Genomic DNA, 24,558 nt, shown 5'->3' with positions numbered 1-24,558 from the left:
TATAATGATACAGCTGAAGTCATAGAGGTGAAACGGCCTAAGTGTGTACGAATGTAGATAGGGCGTCGCCGTTGGTTCGTCCACCCATCGCGCATCAAGACTTATGTCTGTCCCCACCCAGACAGCTCACCCCCATGTCCTGTACAGCCCAAGTCTGGTGTGTCCAACGTGGTGGGGTGCTTGGCAACGGAAACCGTACTCCAAAGGAAATGTGTTGTGGCGCCCACAGTTTCCGAGCGCATGAGGCCCGGGGTGCCTCAAGGATCCGCCACGTGCGAGGAATCGGTGCCTGGAGTCCGGTCATGTTTCTCAAAAGAAGCCAGGGGCCTGTCTAACCCTTCAAGGCTGTGGTGCGAACCCTTGACGCCCCGAAAGACACAAGATTCCACCATGGGCGAGGGACCGGCGTCGAGAACCAAATCAAAATGTGCAAGGTTGCGCTCGTAAGATCCACGCCCAACACACGGACAATTACGTCGTAAATGTGAGCTAATTCTTCGGTAGTTTTCGCTAAACACCGATGGCACTAACCTACACTAAGTTATGTTTAAACAAAGTAAACTTTAGTCGCTCAAATCTCAACTCAGATAGGATCATCTCAATTATTTCCATAGACGTGTGGGGTCCCACGAGAGCAGAGTCGGCGTGCAAACAGCCGGGCGGCAGTTGGAGCAGAAGCAGAAGTCGCTGCTTTGCCATCGAACGGTTTCGTAGCTGCCGTAGTGGCTTCTGTTACTGTTATATACGCAGCATGTTGGTGTCCCGTAAGAGGATAACGGCTTATATATATATAAAAAACTCTGATCAAACCTACCAGATCAACGCTCTCGATCGACGCCTTTGATATACTCTTACATTGTTAACTCTCACACTGTGAACGTTAACAATTTGAAATCCAACAATATAATTTAAAAACATTAACATATACATTTGAAGAATATACAAATTACCGTAAACAAGTGTTAAAGTAAACTCTAAATGTGTAAACTCTAACAATATAACCTATGAACTATACATTAAAACGCTATAATTAACATTATTAACTAGTCTTAATTTTGGAGCTTTCGTGACTGCAGGAATTATTCTTTGGTTTTTTCGGTAAAGTCACGTATAAAAATAAAATAATAAATTAAATAATAGCATACGACGTTTCGATTGCAACACAAGCAATCATCATCAGGTATAATTGTAATAAAAGGACTCAGACACTTCTTTCTGTCTTCGTGTCCTTTATTTGGGGTTCGCGTTCTCCTTCCCACACGGCACTCCTCCTGAGACTCTCTCCCTGGCAGCCCCACATCTGCCTTCGCTCCCGTAGCCTTCCACGCTCCTGCAGCTCCGCTGCAGGCTCTTGGTACAGCCCTCTGGCTGCTCCCCCCCCCCACAGCAGCTCCATCGCTGCTCCCTGTTCCTCCGTGCGTGGCGATCTCGCCACCTCCCAAGTTAGCCCTTCGTGGCCTCTATGGCTACCTCGCCATCTCCAACCTCAATCCTCCATTCTCTCTTCCACCCCGCTGGCTGGCGCCGTCATGAGCCCCTCAGCCACCAGGCTGAGGCACGGCGACCACCCAACGTCTTCACCACCCTTCACTCCCCCGACTGCCCCAGATAGCTTCCTGTCTCCCCGCTATAACTTCTCCCCCACGTCACCCTGACTCCTCCCTCTCGGATCGTCATATCCGCCCCGCCCATTTACGCCCGCATTACACTACCCTCCCCCGTAGAGAAAATCCCAGCCGTCCTCGGCTGAAACAACAAAATAATGCGGGCGAAGGCATCACAATCAGGAGTCCCCCAGACACAACGGAGATTATAACAACAACAACACAAGCAACGAAAGGGGAGGTATCAGGAACTGGAACAGAACACCGGCCTGTCCTCCGCACAACAACAACAAGAATAAGAATGGCACAATGAACAACAACGGCAACTGACACGCAAGAACGGCCAACGCGCACAACCCAGAATGTGATGTTTTAGTGCGTGTCCATGTTGCAGTTCCATCCGCTCGGCTCAAGTCCAACGTCAAAGAGCAAGTGGTAGAGCAGAATGACGAACGGCGCTCAATTGCTCCTTCAAGTCCTCATCCAGCTAGCACACCAGGTAACACCCAGTGCGACGGGAGCTGAAGAATCTGTGACGAGAAGGAGAATCCAATCCCCTGAGGCACAGCACAACAACGCACATCCGCATGTCGTACACGACAGCCACCCGGCCTCAGGGTAGTGGAGATGATGTAAATCCAGCCCGCTTAAAAAAAACTCCCCATAAATACCCAAAATAACGCAATGGATGCCCCAGTATTTACATTTTAACAACAATATTATTTACACGTGACAACAACAACAAAATGTCCTGCTCTTACCCACCAGCAGTCCTCCCTTGAGGACCAGCAGACATCGCACGTACACAGCATGTACCCACGGTCACTCTCAGCAACCCAACAAAACGCCTAATCGCACACCCTCGCGTGGAGAGAGCCACGCTCCCCAGCGGTAACGTTTAACTCGCCCTAACCCCCACCGTGGTCGTCAACCCACAGCAACATCCACTGACCATACTCTCAGCTAGTGCAATTTCGGGGATGAGCAGCAACTCGGCCACGCTCCTCCCTTACTATCCCATCAGAGATGGACACACACCAGCCTCGTATAGTCCGATGCTTTATAGCCCAGGGAAGGTTCATCCCCCAGCAATGCCAGACCCCCTGTACTCCCCCCACGGGGCAATGTTCTCTTATAGAGACAATAACACCCTAACCCAGATCCCGTGAGCCCCCGGCACACCAGGTTCAGTCTGCCCCCGCACAACTGAACCATGACTCCCCGAGCCATATGAGCACATGGCCCATTAGTTTAAGACATACCACGGAGGTTTCGCCTCCGGGCTGTCAGGTCAGCCATCAGCCATAGGCCGATGTGACCACAACTCGTGCATCACCCAATCAACAATGGCAGGCATAACAGATGGAATATTTGCCCCACCCCGGTTTTTCCCGCGCGCTCAAAAATGGCGTCCCCCTTCGCCCAGCGCGTTCGCGCAATCTCTCGCGCGCACTCAAAATGGCGGCCCTTTCCGCAAAGCGCATCGTCGCCATACCCCGCGTGCGCGCAAAATGGCGGCCCAACGTGCGAACACGTGGCCAGTTTTCTCCATTCGTGCACCCCAGCTTCCCTTAGCTGGGGGTCACAAGACGCATCCCCCGTCACGTTATAACAACCCCACCAACGATAGACGCACAGCCCCAGCTTGCTGCGCACAGCTGTCATATCGTGGAATTTTTAACCAATATTTTACCAACCACATTGGTTACACAACCCAACTCGCCAAGCAACTCGTGGTTGCATGCGATCAACCGAATACGCGACGCCACTTGGCGCCCATTTACGATCCCATTAGCATTAACATCTAAGCCACCCACAACGGCGTCATCGCGCACTCTCATTTTCAAAAAGCTCAATTACCCCTATAATATACACGCAATCTCGTGTGCACAACACCCATACAACCAAATTTTTGGGTCCCCCTCCAATTTGTTACCAATTTCCAACATTTACGCACAATATAATAACAATCTCAATTCCAATAGTCAACCACTGCATCGCACCCCATAACCATACAGAACGGTATAACAGCACATGCAATCAGCATATCGCGATCACACGCGTACATTTAAGCACAATAGCAAGCAGATCTGCAGGCAACCAACACACCATTAATCCTGTCGTAACTTTGCAGCAACAACACAATTATTCTCTCTCTTGCAACAATCGCATCGCACACAGCACCTCGCAGCACAATACACCAAAAAAAAAAAATATATTTTTTTTCAATTAAGCCCATCACTTAAGGTAACCCACAAATAATACAGCGCAAGATACCCGACGCTCCCAAGTTAATAATTAACTTCACCATCAAGATAACAACTCCACGCAGCAGCGCATACACACAATTTGACACTCAGCAAATACAGCAGACTCTCCGTCCATTCTCAACACACGCACACACTTATATTGACACCAAGCAACAAGCAGATAGCGCGTTCATCGTTATTACACACATATACACACAGTCCGAACCGCGCTCCGCACAATCGAGTCATAAGAGAAAACCAAAATAGCCCCCCGGCCCTCGAAAGATGAGTGAGGTGTGTGTTAAGGCCGGGTGCGTATCGTTATGACTCGCCCGGGGCTGCAGCAAGAAGAGGACGGCAGGGTGGCAACTTGAGACGCCTCGCAGAACTCGTTCGGCGACTTGACGGCTCCGTTGTCACGCACCCGAGCCAGGACGGGAAGCTCCCGCCCCAGCAGCTGCAGCATCGGCGTCTTCTCCTCGCAGCACCCCCTCGAAAACCAGCAGCTCACAGCAGGCTGCTCACCCCGCGGCACCTCCAGATGGCAGCGCAAGGCTGCCTCTCCGCCGCGATGTTGAAGATGGCGGCGTCCTCCCGCCGCGGTGAAGACAAGATGGCGTCTTCGTGCCACGTGGAAATGGCGCTGGCAGCGCAGGAAAGGCAGAGGCCTGCGGATCACCACCGGGCCTCCCCGACGTCGTCCTCGGCGTGGTGAACTCACACAGTTGCGCCAGCACGATTTTCAAGGTCCCCATCTGCATCGCCATCTGTCTCCATCGTAAGTTGGCGTCCTCCGGCACAGACAGGTCCACCGACGCGGCGACACCTTGCTCACCCGGACCCATACTCGTTCCAGAACGGATCTCCTCTTCCATCGCAGGCAGGTCCACCGTCTGAGGAAGGTCGTCGTCGTCGGATGATGTAGCAGGAATATTCTTTTTTTTCTTCTTTCTCTCAGTTGTTTTGAGATGCCGTTTCACTTCTGACACCAGTGTAATAAAAGGACTCAGACACTTCTTTCTGTCTTCGTGTCCTTTATTTGGGGTTCGCGTTCTCCTTCCCACACGGCACTCCTCCTGAGACTCTCTCCCTGGCAGCCCCACATCTGCCTTCGCTCCCGTAGCCTTCCACGCTCCTGCAGCTCCGCTGCAGGCTCTTGGTACAGCCCTCTGGCTGCTCCCCCCCCCCACAGCAGCTCCATCGCTGCTCCCTGTTCCTCCGTGCGTGGCGATCTCGCCACCTCCCAAGTTAGCCCTTCGTGGCCTCTATGGCTACCTCGCCATCTCCAACCTCAATCCTCCATTCTCTCTTCCACCCCGCTGGCTGGCGCCGTCATGAGCCCCTCAGCCACCAGGCTGAGGCACGGCGACCACCCAACGTCTTCACCACCCTTCACTCCCCCGACTGCCCCAGATAGCTTCCTGTCTCCCCGCTATAACTTCTCCCCCACGTCACCCTGACTCCTCCCTCTCGGATCGTCATATCCGCCCCGCCCATTTACGCCCGCATTACATAATGAAATAGCGACATAGAATATAACCAGAAAACTATAGACAGACATATAAGCAGACAGATATCACCAAGATACATAGAGAGAGCAACCCAGGTACAGAGAGAGGTGATCGTCTCTGTGGGGTGGCCTTAAATAGACAGAGGGGGGCGGAGGCAGAGAGAGGGAGGGGGTAGGGAAAACATTTACATGTCAATGAGTACGAAGGGAGGGGAGTAAGGTAAGCAGGCTTAGAGGGAGACAGAACACACTAAATTAAATAACCTAGCAAAGTATCGAAATGTTATGTAAAACGACACAGAGAGTCGGTCAACACACAATTAACGCATTGCCTGGTCGATTACGTATTTCAAAGATTGCTAAGTTAGAATTTAAGTGTGAAAATTCCAAAGAAAGACAAAACATAAAAAAAGAGGAACGGAGACACACAGACAGAGCAGAACCTAAGAACGATACAAAACGAGTGTAGACAGAGAAAATTACACTAAATATACAGGCAGAGAGAGAGAACAAGAAACCCAGAGAGAGAGAAAAAGGTAAACTTGGAACTTCCCCGTAGAAGTGGTTCAATCTTAATTTTGGAGCTTTCGTGACTGCAGGAATTATTCTTTGGTTTTTTCGGTAAAGTCACGTATAAAAATAAAATAATAAATTAAATAATAGCATACGACGTTTCGAAACGTCGTATGCTATTATTTAATTTATTATTTTATTTTTATACGTGACTTTACCGAAAAAACCAAAGAATTATTAACTAGTGTTATAGATTAGCAAACCGTACAATGAAGTGTTATATTTGATTCTCAATCGAATTATTAGAATCATTCCGTCGTCCTCTTTGAATCACACGATGCTCGTAAGTATGTAACATGTATGTATGTAACATGTATCTATGTAACATGTATGTATGTAACATGTATCTATGTAATATGTATGTATGTAACATGTATCTATGTAATATGTATGTATGTAACATGTATCTATGTAACATGTATGTATGTAACATGGTACATGCATGTAACATGTATGCATGTAACATGTCTGTATGTAATATGGACGTGCCAACCAATGGTAGGATATGTGATACGAAAGGTGCAGGATCAGGATGGGATTAAAATTATTTGAATAACACTTTGGTGGTATTAGGATCAAGCTGCCCACTGCTAGATGAATATTCCATCTCAATGGCATCAAATAACAATATTCAGTATGATTATGTAAAATAATCGCACAAACGCAATATTAGCCCGTGAAATAATGAATCGTTACAATTGTAATGACTCCGGACTCAGACTGCAGAGGGTTCTTTTATTTAGCCTTTAACGCGGTTTCAGACCCCAGGCGTCACGATATAGCAACGACGACGACGAGACAGCAACCAGCCAACACAGCCCCAAACCTCGTTTCTCCCCCTCTCTCATTCTCGGCGTGAACCTCCGCCCACACTTGGTCTCGCCTTCCCTTCTCGAACTCTCTCTATCTTGTTGTCACCACTTGTCCCTTAGTTGACGCACTGTCTTTACATCACCCACCTCTATGACCTCTACCTGACCCCGCCATAGGCGGAGCAACTTGGGGGACGTACCCGGTGGCACCTGTGGGCAATACAACCATGCCCTGTCCCCCACTGCCCATGGAAGCACGTGTTCCCGCCGCCCCGAGTTCTTTTCATTAGCGGATTGCGCTCTGGTGGGGAAAGGTCCTCGTTATGAATCGTTTCGCAACATTTAGGTCCAGAAAACCGAAGTACACCGGGAATCACCTGTACTTAAAAACATGTACACTGATAACACTATAAACAATAACACTAAACATTAAACGACAATAAAAATATCAACTGGTTTTATAATTTATAGCACCATAAACGGAGGTACGGTATTTAAATCTCATTAGAAGTATTAAAATCGCACTCTACACATGTGTATGTAAATTATCTGTTCAATCGAACCGGGGGTCGGATATGTGAACTGTGGGGGGTCCAGGGCAAGAATCGCATTCAAATTTTAAAATAACAATATTGTCGTATTAGCATTTTGATGTTATGTGCAAATGCAAATCGTTAGTCGTAAATGCGAGGGATGGGTTAAGAGGCGCACGTTTAATCCAGTGTTAACATTTATTTTAGCATCATATTTAAGGACACTGTTGTTGATAAGAATTCGTCTGGACATGCCATGTGACTTGTTCTACTCGATCAACCAAAATTAATACAATGTCGGTCATACTGGAGTGTGATTTCATTCATGAGTAGTGCGATAATATACTTCGCTGATCCCCGATTACACTAACCTACACGCAGTTATGTTTACACAAAGTAAACTTTATTCGCTCAAACCTCAGCTCAGACATGATCATAGTATTCATTTCCAAAGACGTGTGCGGTCCCGCGAGAGAAGGGCCCGGCCACAAAGAGCCCGGCAGCAGAAGCAGCAGAATCAGAAGTAGTTGCGTCGCCCTCGAAATGTGATGTTGCTGCTGGAGTTGATTCTTTTGCTGTTATATACGCAGGGAGGTGGTATTCGGTGATGGAAAACGCCTTTGATAAAAGACTCTGATCAAACGCACCCGATTGACGCCCTTGATCGTCGCATTTGATCAACTCTGAGAGTTGAAGGCTCTCACATGTTAAACTCTAACATAGTGAAATATAATATTATAACCTATGAACTACAACTATCCACTGTAACGCTGTAAAATACTATTAATTGTTATGGTGTATAATCACGTAAAATGAGGTGTCGGATTATAATCGCATAAGAATCATTAGAATCGCACTGTGCTCATATTATAATCACACTGTGGTCGTACGTATGTTAAGTGAATATGCGAACACGGGGGTAGGATATGCAGGATTAGAATCGAATTACAATTATTCGAATCCCACTAGTCGTATTAGAATCACACTGTCCACTGTTGGATGAATGGATTTGGAAATAATTGCTATGATGATATCTGAGCTGAGATGAGCGACTAATGTTTACTTTGTTTAATCAAAACTGTGTGTAGGTAAGTGCCATCGGGGCTTAGTGAATACTACTCATGAATGAACTCATACTTCTTTCGGATAGAAATTTGAAATCGTGTTGGTAGTACCAGTCGCCTGTCTTTTCTAGACGAATTGTTATCTTCAAGTGCGTCCGTAAATAAACTGCTAAAATACACAGCATAGGGAAGGCTGCCTTGTTGGAGAGATGTAGTTTGGGTAAGGCGCTGTGGCCGGGTGATGACACGGAATCTGAAACAATGGAGTTAAACACTCGCTGCTTAGCCCCGTCGACAGCAGCGAAGACTGTCATATACCGCCCCATTTACGAGTTGGCTGTATAATGTGTATAGTTAAAGGTGATAGGTGTTGTCTTTTTCTAACAGCTACTAACATGCGTGTGTTGTCTGTTTTTAGGATTTGTCCATTGATGTTGTTCTTTTTATTGCGGCGTTTTTTTGTTGAGTTCTGTCACTTGAGTGTTGCAGTTTGTTTAAGAATTCGTCACGTGAGCGTGGTGTTTTGCTTGTGGGAATGTCGCTTTGTCACAATTTGTGATTGTTATAATAATTGTAAAGATTCATAATCTCATGAGTTAAGAATGGGTTTGTGCGTGATTCTTATACGATCACACTGTGATTCTAATGCTTCTAATGATATTATAATACCTTACCTTCGTTTATATGTTTATAAATTAAAACACTAGTTAATAATCGTTTAATGTCTAGTGTTATAGTTTATAGTATTACAGTTTACATGGTATAAAGTAGAGTTTATCCCCGGTACGTTGATGAAAGATTAACTACGTGGAACTTTCTCCTCAAGGAACACGTGTTAATCGGTAGACAGCCAAGATGCTGCCGGTTAAGGACACACTTGTGTGACGGAGATCCTCCACCTGAAATTCTCTGAACATGTTTTTGCTAGGAACATTATAAAATAAAGAACTGACAAACATTTGTTAAAAATACGTTTTTATTCATTTGCAATAATTTTACGTCAAAAGTCGAAGGCAATATTTATTACGTCCTATGTTCACACATTTCCAGTAGAATGCAAACCATTTCGTTCCAGGAATACCAAAGCGTAAAAGTTTCATTCCCCATGATTTCCTTATTAGTTCACCACATGTGTTCACTGTGGGTCTATGTTGAAGTCAAGGCCATATATCCAACGAACGCGTCATCAATGTACATCCTGAAAACCGGCTATCTAAAGTCGATTAATACCAATCAAAAAAAGCTATATACTTGAAAAAGAACCCGTTAAAAATGTTGAGTAAAGATGTACCATCATACGCATTCCAACTTTAGCTCAACAGGAACACTTAACGACTACAATTGAACCCTCTCACAACCAGTGCTCATCACACCACATCGGCAAGTAATCCGATAACATTACAAACTACCACTGTGCACGTCATTAAACTCTCACAAAAACTGTAAAACAAAAATGGTCAAAATTATACACAAAAGTACTCGATACGGATTAAAAGGTATAACCACATGACATAATATTTTGTCAGTCACCCCGAGCTCTCTGGTTGACTCTCGAGCCACTCCATTACATCCAGCCATCTCTCGGGATCCAACTGCATGGGATCGAAGGTGGAATTATCTTCAGGACTCATTGCAGCACCTTGAATTTCAGCTTTTGATTTCAGTTTCCTATCATTGTGGACCTTCTGATGCTTGTTCATGGTTGATGACCGTGCAAATGCCTTCCCACACACAGAGCACAAGAATGGCTTCTGGCCCGTGTGTGTTTTCTCATGAGCTTGAAGATTTGATGGGTGTGAAAATGTCTTCCCACACACAGAGCACAGGAATGGCTTCTCGCCCGTGTGTGTTTTCTCATGAGCTTGAAGATTTGATGATTGTGCAAATGTCTTCCCACACACAGGGCACAAGAACGGCTTCTCACCGGTGTGTGTTCTCTGGTGAGTTTGAAGAGTTGATGAGTGTGCAAATGTCTTCCCACACACAGGGCACAAGAACGTCTTCTCACCCGTGTGTGTTCTCTGATGGTTTTGAAGAGTTGACGAGTGTGCAAATGTCTTCCCACACAAAGGGCACAGGAATGGCTTATCGCCCGTGTGTGTTCTCTGGTGAATCTGAAGATCTGATGGCCGTGAAAATGTCTTCCCACATACAGAGCAATTGAATGGCTTCTTGCCCGTATGTGTTCTCTGATGGTCTTGACAAGTTGACGAGTGTGCAAATGCCTTTCCACACACAGGGCACAGGAATGGCTTCTCGCCGGTGTGTATTCTCTGGTGACTCTGAAGATGTGATGAGTGTGCAAATGTCTTCCCACACACAGAGCACAGAAACGGCTTCTCGCCCGTGTGTGTTCTCTGGTGACTCTGAAGATGTGATGACTGTGCAAATGTCTTCCCACACACAGGGCACAGGAACGGCTTCTCGCCCGTGTGTGTTCTCTGGTGACTCTGAAGATGTGATGAATGTGCAAATGTCTTCCCACACACAGGGCAATTGTAGGACTTCTTGCCTCCGTGGACGTGGGGCTGTGGAGAGCGTCTCTGCTCCATGTGAGCGTAGTAACAGTAGCGCTGTTATCGAGTCAAAAGTACGCTATCGGCCGCAAGGATGTTTAGCGTTGAGTTTTAGATTTTGTTAACTGCTAAAACAAGAACGACACTCGCGTCTAACCGAAACGCAAAAAATCCCGCTAATTTGACGACGAACACGTTCCGCGAAAATAGACACTTACTTGGAGATTCACGGTATATCGATGTCTGGAACCCGTCTGAAGATGTCGCCACGAACTCTCCCGACGCAAAGTCGCCTAACTGTCGACACAGCAATTGTGCTCGCCAGGCTGCGTTGTCTCGCGGTTGAAGGGCGATCAGCAGAGCGACGAGTCGAGCGTCCAACCTCATCAAGTTCTCTCTCGAAATGGCATTGAGCTCTGCTTCTGAGCCGCCTTATAACTCCCCCCCTAGGATCCAATCCTTTGTCTTTCAGGATATTTGCATTCGATTGTTAATTTTGGAAGGTACAATCCGCATGTCTATTAACATACCGAAGGGTAATGTGCCCATTGTACTTCATGCATGAATATGTAAGTGCATCTCAGTGTGTAATTGTGCGCTTATTTTGAATAAATGGAAAAACGTTGTCCTCGATTTAAAGTGAATGCAGAGAAATTAGCATGTAACTTTAGAAAAGGAAGAGAGCGGCCTTCTCGACGAGGGAGTGAAACCCAATAGGTAATATTCTTTTACAGCTTTACAATGGATAGGTTGTAGTTCATAGGTTATAATATTATGTTTCACTATGATAGAGCTTAACATGTGAGAGTCTACAATATCAGAGTTGATAAAATGCGACGATCAAGGGCGTCAATCGGGTGAGTTTGAACAGAGGCTTTAATCAAAGGCGTCATCCCATCACGGAACACCACCTCTCTGCGATTATTACAGCAACAGAAGCAACTACAGCAGCAACAACAGCAGCAACATCACATTTCGAGGGCAACGCAGCTACTTCCGATTCTGCTGCCCAGCTGTTTGTAGTCGAGACCTGCTCTCGCAGGACCCCACACGTCTTTGGAAATGATTGCGATGATCATGTCTGAGCTCAGAATTAAGTCACTCAAGATTACTTTTTTAACCATAACTTTAGGTAGGTTAGTGTCATCGGGGCTCTGTGAATACTACTCATGAATGAAATCACACTCCTGTGTGACCGACATTGTACTAATTTTGGTTGATCGAGTAGAACAAGGCACATAACATGTCCAGACGAATTCTTATCAACAACAGTGTCCTTAAATATGATGCTAAAATAAATGTTAACACTGGATTAAACGTGCACCTCTTAACCCCTCCCTCGCATTTACGACTAACAATTTGCATTTGCACATAACATACATTCAAGTACAGTAATTTGCTAAAACGACCAAATTGTCATTCTAAAATTTGAATGCCATTCTTACCCTCGACCCCCACAGTTCACATATCCGACCGTCGGTTCGATTGAACGGACAATTAACCAGTTGGTAGCTTTTTTTTGTCGTTTAATGTTGTTTATAGTGTTATCAATTTACGTGTTTTTAATTACAGGTGATTCCCGGTATACTTCGGTATTCTGGACCTGAACGTTGCAACGTCTCTCTGGGGAACCGTGTGGTGTGTGTAGCGAGTATCACGGGGTGGGTGGGTAGTGTGGTGATAGTGGTCACGGTCGGCACCGATGCACGACCACCGCCACCACCCCTACTGGGCGGTGGACCTGCCACCACAAAGCAGCACGCGGCGGAGGAGTGAGGCGATCGCTCTCGCCACGCGAGCGAGGCCCCCTCGCTTCCTCTTCTTTTCGTGCATCTCCACCTGCACCTCTTCCATCTTCTCCTCCATCTCATCCTCCTCCATCCCCTCTTCTTCATCCTCCACCACCATCTCCTCTACCTCCTCCTCTTCCTGCGCCACCTCCATCTTCTCCATCTTCTTCTCCTCCGCTAGCACCATCTCTTCCTCCTTCATCTCCTCCTCAACTTCCAGCACCACCATCTCCACCACCGTCTTCTCTTCCTCCTCCACCACCATTGTTTCCCCTTTGTCCGTCGTCTCCATGTCCTCCACCTCGACCATCTGTTCATCCTTTGTTGTCTCCTTGTCCTCCATCTCTGTATTGTCTTTCTCCTCTCCCTCCGTGTTCTCCTCCATTGTCACCATCACAATCTCGTCCTCCTTTGCCTTCTCTTCCTCCGATTTCTCCTCTGTCTCTACCTCATCCTCCATCATCTCCTTCACCTCTTCCTTCGTCTCCTTCTCCACAACCTCTGTCTTCACTTCAAAAGCCTGGACGAGTGAGGAGGAGGGCTGAGCTGGCTCAGATCTGTGAAGAGACAACACGACACCGTTCTAGATTTGAAGCTTTCGTGACTGCAGTGATTCATATTCTTGGGTTTTTTCGGTGAAGTCACGTAGGTAAAAAACATTAAAAAGTAAAATAAAATAAAAAATAAAAATCACGACGTTTCGGAGGCAACACAAGCTTCCGTCTTCAGGTGGTACCGTCACAGCCACGACAGCTGTATCAGGTAAATGAGAGATTGCAGAAGCTGCCACTTCGTTTATATAATGGTTGGAGAAGGTGGTGGTGCAAGGGCCGCATACTTTTATTAATATGGTAAGGTGAGGCTTAAGACTAAGAATAGACTGCATATCAAAGGCTGAGCCTTTGTTATGGAGAGGTGCGGTTTGTGACTCAACCTGTAACAGGGAGACCACCACTAGACATGGTAAAACTGATGGTTGTCTGTCAAACACGACACCGTTCCACCTTGCTGCTACGGCAGACATCGCCATCTCCCCATCGTCCGTGGGTGGAATGTGTGGCGGATTAATTCGAGCTGAATAGAAACAGCAATAACGACATGGCCAGTGAGTGTGCTTAGTATTGGTGCTGTCATTCTCATGGCGCCAGGCTATCCTTGAGATAGGTGTAGCTGTGTCTCACACAGACTGCTATAGTATCACAGTAGTGGGTGGCGTTGCTGTGCAAATTTAGCTGAATAATTTGAAGTGACATTTTTTTGGTTCTTTCGGTAAAGTCATGTAGGTATAAAATAAAATAAATTAAATCACAACGTTTCGATTGTAACACAAGCAATCATCATCAGGTGGGAAAACCACAGCAAGAAACGTTCTTGCAATAACGACATGGCCATCGAAACGTCGTGATTTAATTTAATTCATTTTATTTCATACCTACGTGAATTTACCGATATAACCAAAGAATATGGATCCCTGTAGTCACTAAAACTTCAAATCTAGATTGAACATATTCTATATGTATATTCTAATTGACCCCTTGCACATAATGTCCTAAGCATTTCAAATGGCATCGATAGAGATCCTGAACGTCCACTGTGACGGAATGGGTGTGGATCTGTGTGGTCAATGCAGCAGCAATAATAGCCAGGGCGGGAAGCAAGATCTGAACTGTAATGGTGAAGAATGAGTGCACGAAAATTTGGTCGCTTCAACACATCCACGATTTAAAAAAAGTGTCCGTCAGTGATTTGTGGTCGAGAGAGCCACCTCCCTTGACGTCAAAGGCATCTCAGAGTGCATTGCATGCGATGAGCCTCTCGCATCTCTCATCTCATCGCGTTTTAAATTGGACACCCCTCTCAGTGGTAGCTGTCGCTGTGCATTACAAGGCGAATTGGCAGCTGGCCTAGAAACAGGCGATAGACAGCGAAAATCTGAAGGTGGATGGAGGGTTACATGGTGAAGATATGCCCACTTTGTTATGTGGTCTAACCAAGAAACCAGTTATGAAAAATATGTCCACAGTATAGTAGAATGTACACGTGGGGTTTGCAGTGTCTGTGAATTTTGAGAGCGCGACAGGGCTTGAGCACCTGTGCATCACAGCAACATTGACCTGGGTTTGATTTCCACGTTTGGCCACATTCTCCGTGTGGATTGTGCAGCCACCTGTTCTGGGAATGTTCTGCAGCTTTCTCCCTGTTACTAAACCCACACAAGCAATGCAAATTGTTCAATTTGGATCGCAAACAGTATCAACTTTCTTGAAAAATGCGAGCAAACTTGGCAGGATCCTCCTGAAAAAAGTCTTGAGACCGAGTAAGGCTGATGCTGCGTGAGAAGCATGGCAATAAATAACAAAAATAAACACACAGGACGCACACGCAGAGTGGTTTACCGTGGCTCAGCGACTCCGGAGTTTGCTTTATCTTTTTGGAAGCCCTCTTCTCCAAAGCTCGTAGCTATTGGGCCCCACACAGGATTGGAGGACGTGGTGGTGGTGGTGGTGGCGGCGGTGGTGGTGGTGGCGGCGGCGGTAGCGGTGGTGGCGGTGGTGGTGGTGTCAGTGGTAGTGGTGCTGCTGCTGGTGGTAGCGGTCTGGAGCCATTGTCGCTCGATCTTGGCGAGGCGCTGCTCCTCCTCGAGGCGCTTTTGCTCCACAAGACGCTTCTCCTCCATCAAGTGCTCCTCCTCCTCTTGACGCTTCACCTCAACGAGGCGCTTCTCCTGCATGAGACATTTCTCCTCGAGGAGCTTCACCTTGCGAAAGCGCCTTTCCTCAAGACGCTTCTTCTTCTTCTCGAGACGCTTCAGCTCTATGAGACGCTTCACCTCAAAGAGGCGATTCTCCTCCATGAGGTGCTTCTCTTCCTCGACCCGCTGCACCTCAATGAGGCGCTGCTTCTCGACAAGGCGCTTCTCTTCTTCCACCCGCTTCTCCTCCATGAGGCGCTTCTCTTCCTTGACCCGCTTCACATCTATGAGGCGCTTCTCTTCCTCCAGATGCTTCTCCTTGAGACGCTTCACCTCGCGAAGGCGCTTCTCCTCCATGAAGCGCGTTTCTTCAAGGAGGCGCTTTTCCATGACGCGTTTCACGTCGTTGAGGATTTTGTTTTGAAGGCACTTCTGCTCCGTTTGGTGCTTCACCTTGGCGAGGCGCTTCACCTCATTGGGGCGCTTCTCTTCCAATGTGCATTTCTCCTTCGCAAAGCGCTTGTCCTCCTGGAGACGCTTCACTCCACTGAAGTTCTTCACCTCCCCAATGCTCCTCTGTTCACGCGAAGATAAGCACATGACCATTCAGACATGCGCACTCAGGACACAATCCATTCTCGCAGGCACACAAACATGGACGGGCACATAGACAAACAAAAATGCATACTGGCACATCTATGTAGGATGCAATAATGCACATTAACTCATGCAAAAATGATAGCAAACGTATGAATATACACCATCACCTAATGTTATCAAAATACATGTTACATCCTCATATTCTCACAAATTCAATACACGCACTTAATGCAGTGATAGTCTACAACGATTTCATGGCGATTGTTGGCAACAATCATCACGGGCAATAGTTTCCACAGAATGTTCTATTGTAAAGATCTGGATGCCCATAATCTGGACACATTTTATTGCAGCACCCATAATGGGTAACTGGAATGGCAACTTCCAATCAGCTCACAGACATAATTCATGAGATTGCATGATATCATTCTGTCTTCATTGGTAATGAATGGCGACTTCATTTGCCTGCACGAGTGGGATATGGCATGACGTGATGGTGGAGAGATGGAGTGATGGTGTTGGGACATGGTGTTGTTATACGGAGAGGTGAAATTGTGGAATGTTCTGGAGAGACGGTGCCTTGTGATGGTATTGACGCTTTATGAGGCTCTATGATATTGTATTGAATCTCGAATTGAAGCTTTCGTGACTGCAAGGATTCATACTCACATATGTGACTTTACCGAAAAAACCTAAGAAAGAGTCACATACGTGACTTTACCGAAAAAACCTAAGAGTATATTGTATTGAGTTGGTGGTGGTGTAGTGTGATGAGAAAGGTGATGTGAAGAGATGGTGTGGTGATGTGAAGTGTAGTGATGTTTTGGTGCAATGGTGTGGGAGTGTGGAGAAAATGTGGTGTTTGACTCCCATAGACCCCATACACACCTTTGGGGAACGATTTTCATAGCTTTGGCCTGAGAAAGGGTCCACTTCATCCATAATGTCCCCCCACGTGGTCGACTGGCGCCATGACTCCCGGGCTACGGAAAACAAAATTAATTCAAAGGACGAGTAATGTATTAGAGAACGAAGCACGTGGATATTCACACAACTAATTCTGAGATTCTTGTAATTACCTCTTAACACATAACATACCCTGCTGTTGAGAAACATTAGTCACATGGCAGTAAAACTTTACAAGTCATATTTTTGTAAGCATGTTGAGATCATCAATTTAATAAAGTTGAGACCCCAATTTAAACCAATATGGCTGAAACTCAGTTCTAAATCCATGCTGTCTGCTACCCTTGACCGTTTACCTCTTCCCATCACCACCAAGCCACGTCCACTAAAAATAATTAATCAGGGAGCTGCCTCCGTTGCATAAAAGCCACGTGATGCAGGTAACTGAGACTTACCATCATAGTCCTCCAAGATGTCAGCCCACTTGCGTTGTCTGTCCATGTTGTTGGGAAGCAGTAGTTTCTGTTTGATGTTGGACGGCCTAGAGAGGTTGTAAAAACGCTAAGATTTAGCAACCTTTTGATTCACTCATCCTCTCAATTATTACATATTTGACCACTCGCTGTACCAATCAAATCACTTTCGTGCCGTTTGTTTTACAAGCCCACTCACTCGCTTGTTTGCCCACTCACGCGTGCGTCAGATCACTCACTCATGCACCCATGCGAACATCTTTATTCCAACTGCCTATTGCATTAAACATAATCGCCAGACATAACCGTGATGTTTAACCTCTAATCCAGACAAGCATGTTGATGCACAGTCCATTTGTATTAATCGACTGCTTGATAAAGGCCTCCCTATGTCTTGTAGGTCATTGGGGTCAAATGACCATACGTAAATCATTTGTTATAACCCGAGAATGACGTCGTAGGTCACGTGATGTCAGTGATACCGCCCATGTGGCTGTGACATCACAGATAGGAGACGTCTATGGCAGCAGCTAGGGTCTGAACTAAAAGGCAAACTCCTCCCCCGTGTTGGATAACATTCAATACATGTAATGCAGGGCACAATTATGCAGGCAATCAAAACACAATCATTATAGACATGTTAATCATATTATATGAGATTTAAACAGGTTAGTTATGAACGTTTTAAATGTTGACTTGTTTTAGGTCTAAACAATGACAGTAACAGCAACATATCAGAGCATGCCAAGTAACCTAATAGTCCTAATTTGGTTGCAGAAAATCCAAATACCAACATACACAAAAATAATGAAGCTTTAGTTTGTAGTCAAAACGTGCAATAAAAATAAACAACACACATCGTCAACAGGGACGCTCACCTCGTTGAGGATTCGCTCTGCAAAGGCTTCTTCTGCTGCTGCTCACTCGTGCGCATTCCTCTCGACTGCGGGTGGAGGCGTGGCTATGACGTAACAGAGGTGACGTCACTACAGCGAGGCTCCGCCCCCACGCGCTTGGCGGGCGCACCACGTGGTGCAGTGCGGGTGGTGTGCGTCACCGGAAACAGCAGAGCCCTCTGTTCGACATTAAACATTTGCCCCCTCGCTTTGTGCTGTCTTTGATGTCGCCGTTACTGCGGCGAGGACTGAAGCGATGCCTGGCCATCAGGCCTGGCATATACCTAGGTCTCAGGCTTCATATTTGTTCGTAGTTATTTTTTGTTTAATTGGAATTATTAACTTGCATTTCATTAATTACATTTCAAGCGTATAAACACAATCCCATTGGTTTATTTACTTTTAAATTCAGGTTTGTATTATAGTTATTGATCTGTAGTTATATTTAAGTGAGTGAGGTGGTTGTACTAAGTGTGCATTGAGTTCCATGTAAATTATTATTGTGTAAAGGATTTGTCTGTGTGCACCTATCCTGGCAGTGGTAATTAGGGCTTTTTATAATTTAGTTGTTAATGAGATTGTTTATTTGTGTGTGTCTGTTATCTATGTCTGTGTCAGGTTACATATCTATGTTTGGAGCTGTTTGTGTTTGTTTATTTATGATGGGTGGTGATGATGATGTTTCTTGATAATGGATGGTGGTGATGATGATGATGGGTGGTGATTATGAAGGGTGGTAATGATGATGGTTGGTGATGATAATGTGTAGTGATTATGATGGGTGGTAGTGATGATGATGGGTGGTGGTAATGATTGGTTAGGTTATGATGATGGGTGGTGATGGTTATGGGTGGTGATCATGATGGGTTGTTGTGATTATGGGTGTTGATGATGATGGATGATTGGTGATGGTTATGATGAATGTTGGTTGTGATGATTGGGTGGTGGTGGTGACGATGGTTGGTGATGGTGAGTTGATAGTGATAATGATGATTGGTGATGATAATGGGTGTTGATGCTGATGATTATGGGTGGTGATGAGTAAATGAGCCACCACCCAATACATAACAGCAACAGAAGTAACTACAGCAGCAACAATAACAGCAGCAACAACACATTTTGAGGGCGACGCAACTACTTCTGATTCTGCTGTTTCTGCTGCTCGGCTATTTGTAGCCAGGCCCTGCTATCGCGGGACCCCACACATCTTTGGAAATGAATGCGATGATCATGTCTGAGCTGAGAATTAAGTAACAATAACTGTGTGTAGGTTAGTGTCTGGGGGCTCAGCGAATACTACTCATGAAAGAACTCGCACTCCTTTATGACCGACATTCTACTAATTTTGGTTGATCGAGACGAACAAGGCACGTGCCATGTCCAGAATAATTTTTATTACCAATATTGTCTTTAAATATGATGCTAAAATAAACGTTAACACTGGATTAAACATGCACCTCTTAACCCCTGCCTCGCATTTACGACTAACAATTTGCATTTACACGTAACATACAGTCAAGCACAGTAAAATTCTAATACGACAATATTGTTATTCTAGGAATTTGAATTCGATTCTAACCCTGCACCCCTCACAGTTCACATATCCAACCCCCGGTTCGATGGAACGTTCGCTTTACATACATATGAGCAGAGTGCGATTATAATACTTCTAATGAGATTTGAATACCGTACCTCCGTTTATGGTGGTATGAATTCTAAAACCAGTCTATAGTCGTTTAATGTTGAGTGTTCTCGTTAATAGTGATACAGCTGAAGTCATAGAGGTGAAACGGCCTAAGTGTGTAACGAATGTAGATAGGGCGTCTCCGTTGGATCGTCCACCCATCGCGCCTCAAGACTTATGTCCATCCCCACCCGGACAGCTCATCCCCATGTCCTGTACAGCCCACGTGTGGTGTGTCCGACGTGGTGGGGTGCTTGGCAACGGAAACCGTACTCCAAAGGGAATGTGTTGTGGCGCCCACAGTTTGCTAGCCCCTGAGGCCCGGGGTGCTTCAATAATAATTGTAATGAGATTCAAATCTTGCAAATCCTACCCCCGGTTCGCAATCACTTAACATGCATATGGGCATAGTGTGATTCTAACATTATCACAGTGCGATTAGAATTATTATTATGCGATTATAATCACGAACCTCCGTTAATTTTGTTCAAAACTAATAATACCGTACCTCTGTTTTTGGTGTTATAAATGATGAAACTAGTTAATAGATTATAGTATTTTAATTATTTTTGTTATCGTTTATAATGGGGACCTTTCCCCTCCAGGGACACATGTTAATGGGGAGACATCCAAGATGCTGCCGGTTAAGGGCAGATTTGTGTGACGAAGATCCTCCACCTAAAACTCGCTTAAAACACGTTTTTGCTATGAACATTGTAAAATAAATAAACGGACAAACATTTGTTAAAATACGTTTTTATTAATCTACAAAAAAATTGACGTTAAATCTAAAACCGAATATATATTATGTTCTATGTTAAAACAGTTACAGTACAATGCAAACCATATCCGTTCCAGGAATACCAAAGCGTTAAAGTATCATTCCCCATGATGTCCTTATTAGTTCACCACGTTTGTTCACTGTTCGTCTATGTTGAAGTCAAGGCCATATATCCAACGAACGCGTCATCAATGTACATACCAAAGCAGATTATTACCATCCAAAAAAAGCTTTATACTTGAAAAAAAACCCGTTTAAAATGTTGAGTAAAGATCTAACTGCATATGCATTCCAACTTTAGCTCAACAGGAAGACTTAAATCCGACAAAATCAAAAATCACCACCTGCACGTCAAGAAACTCTCAAACAAACTGTAAAACTAAAGGGTCAGAATTACACACAAAAGTACTCAAGGCGGCTTAATAGGTATAACTAAATGCAACATTATATTTCATTCACCGGGAGCTCTCGGTTTGATCCTCGAGCCACTCCATTACATCCAGCCATCTCTCGGGATCCAACTGCATGGGATCGAAGGTGGAATTATCTTCAGGACTCATTGCAGCACCTTGAATTTCAGCTTTTGATTTCAGTTTCCTATCATTGTGGACCTTCTGATGCCTGTTCATGTTTGATGACTGTGAAAATGCCTCCCCACACACAGGGCACAGGAATGGCTTCTCGCCCGTGTGCGTTCTCTGGTGACGCTGAAGATGTGATGACTTTGCAAATGTCTTCCCACACACATGGCACAAGAATGGCTTCTCGCCCGTGTGCGTTCTCTGATGAGTTTGAAGAGTTGTCGATTGTGCAAATGTCTTCCCACACACAGGGCACAGGAATTGCTTCTCGCCCGTGTGTGTTCTCTGGTGTCTCTGAAGATGTGATGGCCGTGAAAAGGATTTCCCACACACAAAGCAATTGAATTGCTTCTTGCCTCCGTGTGTGTGGGGCTGTGGAGAGCGTCTCTGCTCCATGTGAGCGTAGCATCAGCAGCGGTGTTGTTGAGTCAAAAGTACGCTATCGGCCGCAAGGATGTTTAGCGTTGAGTTTTGGATTTTGTTAACTGCTAAAACAAGAACGACACTCGCGTCTAACCGAGACGCAAACAAATCTCGCTTATTTGACGACGAACACGTTTAAGAGTTTAATCGCGAAAATAGACACTTACTTATAGATTCACGGTATATCGAAGTCTGGAACCCGTCTGAAGATGTCGCCACGAACTCTCGAGATGCAAAGTCGCCTAACTGTCGACACAGCAATTGTGCTCGCCAGGCTGCGTTGTCTCGCGGTTGAAGGGCGATCAGCAGAGCGACGAGTCGAGCGTCCAACCTCATCAAGTTCCCTCTCGAAATGGCATTGAGCTCTGCTTCTGAGCCGCCTTATAACTCCCCACCCCTAGGATCCAATCCTTTGTCTTTCAGGATATTTGCATTCGATTGTTAATTTTTGAAGGCACAATCCGCATGTCTTTTAACATACCGAAGGGTAATGTGACAATTGTGCTTCATGCATGAATATGTAAGTGCATCTTAGTGTGTAATTGTGCGCTTATTTTGAATAAATGGGATTACCGCATTAAAAATATTTGAATAACATTATGGTCGTATTAGCGTTTACTGTGCTTGAATATAGAAGATATGTGAAACTGAAGGTGCAGGATCGGATTAAAGTTATTTTAATAACTCTTTTTTGTCTATTATAATTATTCTAAAGTTGTGAAAAATATCACCTATAAACTATGAACAATGCATTATAATGCTGTGAAAATAACACTATAAACTAGTGTTATAGTTTAGAACACCATATGTTGGAGAGTGGTATTAGAATCACAAAATAATGATTAGAATCATAATGTGGCCATATTAGAATCACACGATGCTCGTATGTATGTATGGACGTTATTTGGACATTCGTATCGGGGGTCGGATATGCGAAACGGAAGGTGCAGGATTAGGATGGGATTAAAGTATTAGAATAACACTTTGGTTGTATTATAATTACAATGTGATCGAATCGACGTTATATGTTAATGCGCAGGGCTCAATGCAAATTCGAGAGGGAAATTGATGAGGTTGGACGCTATGCTGATCGCCAATCTAGCGCGAAACAACGCAGCCTGGTGAGCACATGTTAATAAAAAAGACAGCCAAGACGTTGCCGGTTAAGGGCAGATTTGCGTGACGAAGATCCTCCACCTGAAACTCGCTTAAAACACGTTTATTCTATGAACATGAGAAATAAATGAACAAACATTTGTTAAAATACGATTTTATTAATCTGCAATCATTTTTATGTTAAAACTCCAACCGAATATGTATTATGTCCTATGTTCAAACAGTTACAGTAAAATGCAAACTATTTCCGTTCCAGGAATACCAAAGCGTTAATGTATCATTCCCCATGATGTCCTTATTAGTTCACCACATTTGTTCACTGTGTTTCTATGTTGAAGTCAAGGCCATATATCCAACGAACGCGTCACCAACGTACATCCTAAAGTCGATTATTACCATCCAAAAAAAGCTTTAAACTTGAAAAGAACGTTTAAAATGTTGAGTAAAGATCTAACTACAGATGCATTCCAACTTTAGCTCAACAGGAAGACTTAAACACTACAATATTGTCCGAAATTGAACCATCTCACAACCAGTGCTCATCACACCACTTCACCAAGTAATCCGACAACATCAAAAATCACCACCTGCACGTCAAGAAACTCTCAATCTAAAGGGTCAGAATTACACACAAAAGTACTCAAGACAGCTTAATAGGTATAACCGCATGCAACATTATATTTCAGTCACCCCGAGCTCTCGGTTTGATCCTCGAGCCACTCCATTACATCCAGCCATCTCTCGGGATCCAACTGCATGGGATCGATAGTGGAATTATCTTCAGGAATCATTGCAGCACCTTGAATTCCACCTTTTGATTTCAGCTTCCTATCATTGTGGACCTTCTGATGCCTGTTCATGGATGATGACTGTGAAAATGCCTTCCCACACACAGGAATGGCTTCTCGCCCGTGTGTGTTTTCTGATGAGTTTGAAGATTTGATGACTGTGCAAATGCCTTTCCACACACAGAGCATATGAATGGCTTCTCGCCCGTGTGTGTTCTCTGGTGACTCTGAAGATGTGATGGCCGTGAAAAGGACTTCCCACACACAGAGCAATTAATTCAATGGCTTCTTGCCTCCGTGTGCGTGGGGCTGTGGAGAGCCTATCTGCTCCATGTGAGCGTAGTAACAGTAGTGGTGTTATCGAGTCAAAAGTACGCTATCGGCCGCAAGGATGTTTAGCGTTGAGTTTTGGATTTTGTTAACTGCTAAAACAAGAACGAGTTTATCCTTGAAAATAGACACTTACTTGGAGATTCACGGTATATCGATGTCTGGAACCCGTCTGAAGATGTCGCCACAAACTCTCCCGACGCAAAGTCGCCTAACTGTCAACACAGCAATTGTGCTCGCCAGGCTGCGTTGTCCCGCGGTTGAAGGACGATCAGCAGAGCGACGAGTCGAACGTCCAACCTCATCAAGTTCCCTCTCGAAATGGCATTGAGCTCTGCTTCTGAGCCGCCTTATAACTCCCCCTCTAGGATCCAATCCTTTGTCTTTCGGGATATTTGCATTCGATTGTTAATTTCGGAAGGTACAATCCGCATGTCTATTAACATACCGAAGGGTAATGTGCCCATTGTGCTTCATGCATGAATATGTAAGTGCATCTCAGTGTGTAATTGTGCGCTTATTTTGAATAAATGGGATTACCGCATTAAAAATATTTGAATAACATTATGGTCGTATTAGCGTTTACTGTGCTTGAATATAGAAGATATGTGAAACTGAAGGTGCAGGATCGGATTAA

At 45.1% G+C, this 24,558-nt stretch overlaps 1 protein-coding gene across 1 annotated transcript in view; it reads right to left on the bottom strand.

The window, feature by feature from the left end:
• The window catches only part of LOC133361351 (zinc finger protein 91-like), a gene marked incomplete at its 3' end in the record, with an annotated part of 52,789 nt that extends 40,047 nt beyond the window's left edge, over nt 1-12,742 (bottom strand). Inside the window, exons 1-2 of the mRNA XM_061580281.1 lie at nt 12,701-12,742; nt 10,067-10,645 (exon numbers count right to left, since the gene is read on the bottom strand). Of these exons, the coding sequence (XP_061436265.1) occupies nt 10,067-10,645; nt 12,701-12,742 (621 nt within the window). The remainder of the gene's footprint in view (nt 1-10,066; nt 10,646-12,700) is intronic.
• Between the last annotated feature and the right edge of the window lie 11,816 nt (nt 12,743-24,558).

This window comes from Lethenteron reissneri, chromosome 72, assembly GCF_015708825.2.
Source record: "Lethenteron reissneri isolate LAM-NWPU_2019-01 chromosome 72, ASM1570882v1, whole genome shotgun sequence".
NCBI lineage: Eukaryota > Metazoa > Chordata > Hyperoartia > Petromyzontiformes > Petromyzontidae > Lethenteron > Lethenteron reissneri.
The sequence above is the reverse complement of the archived record's forward strand: the minus strand, read 5'-3'. Positions and strand labels throughout refer to the sequence as shown.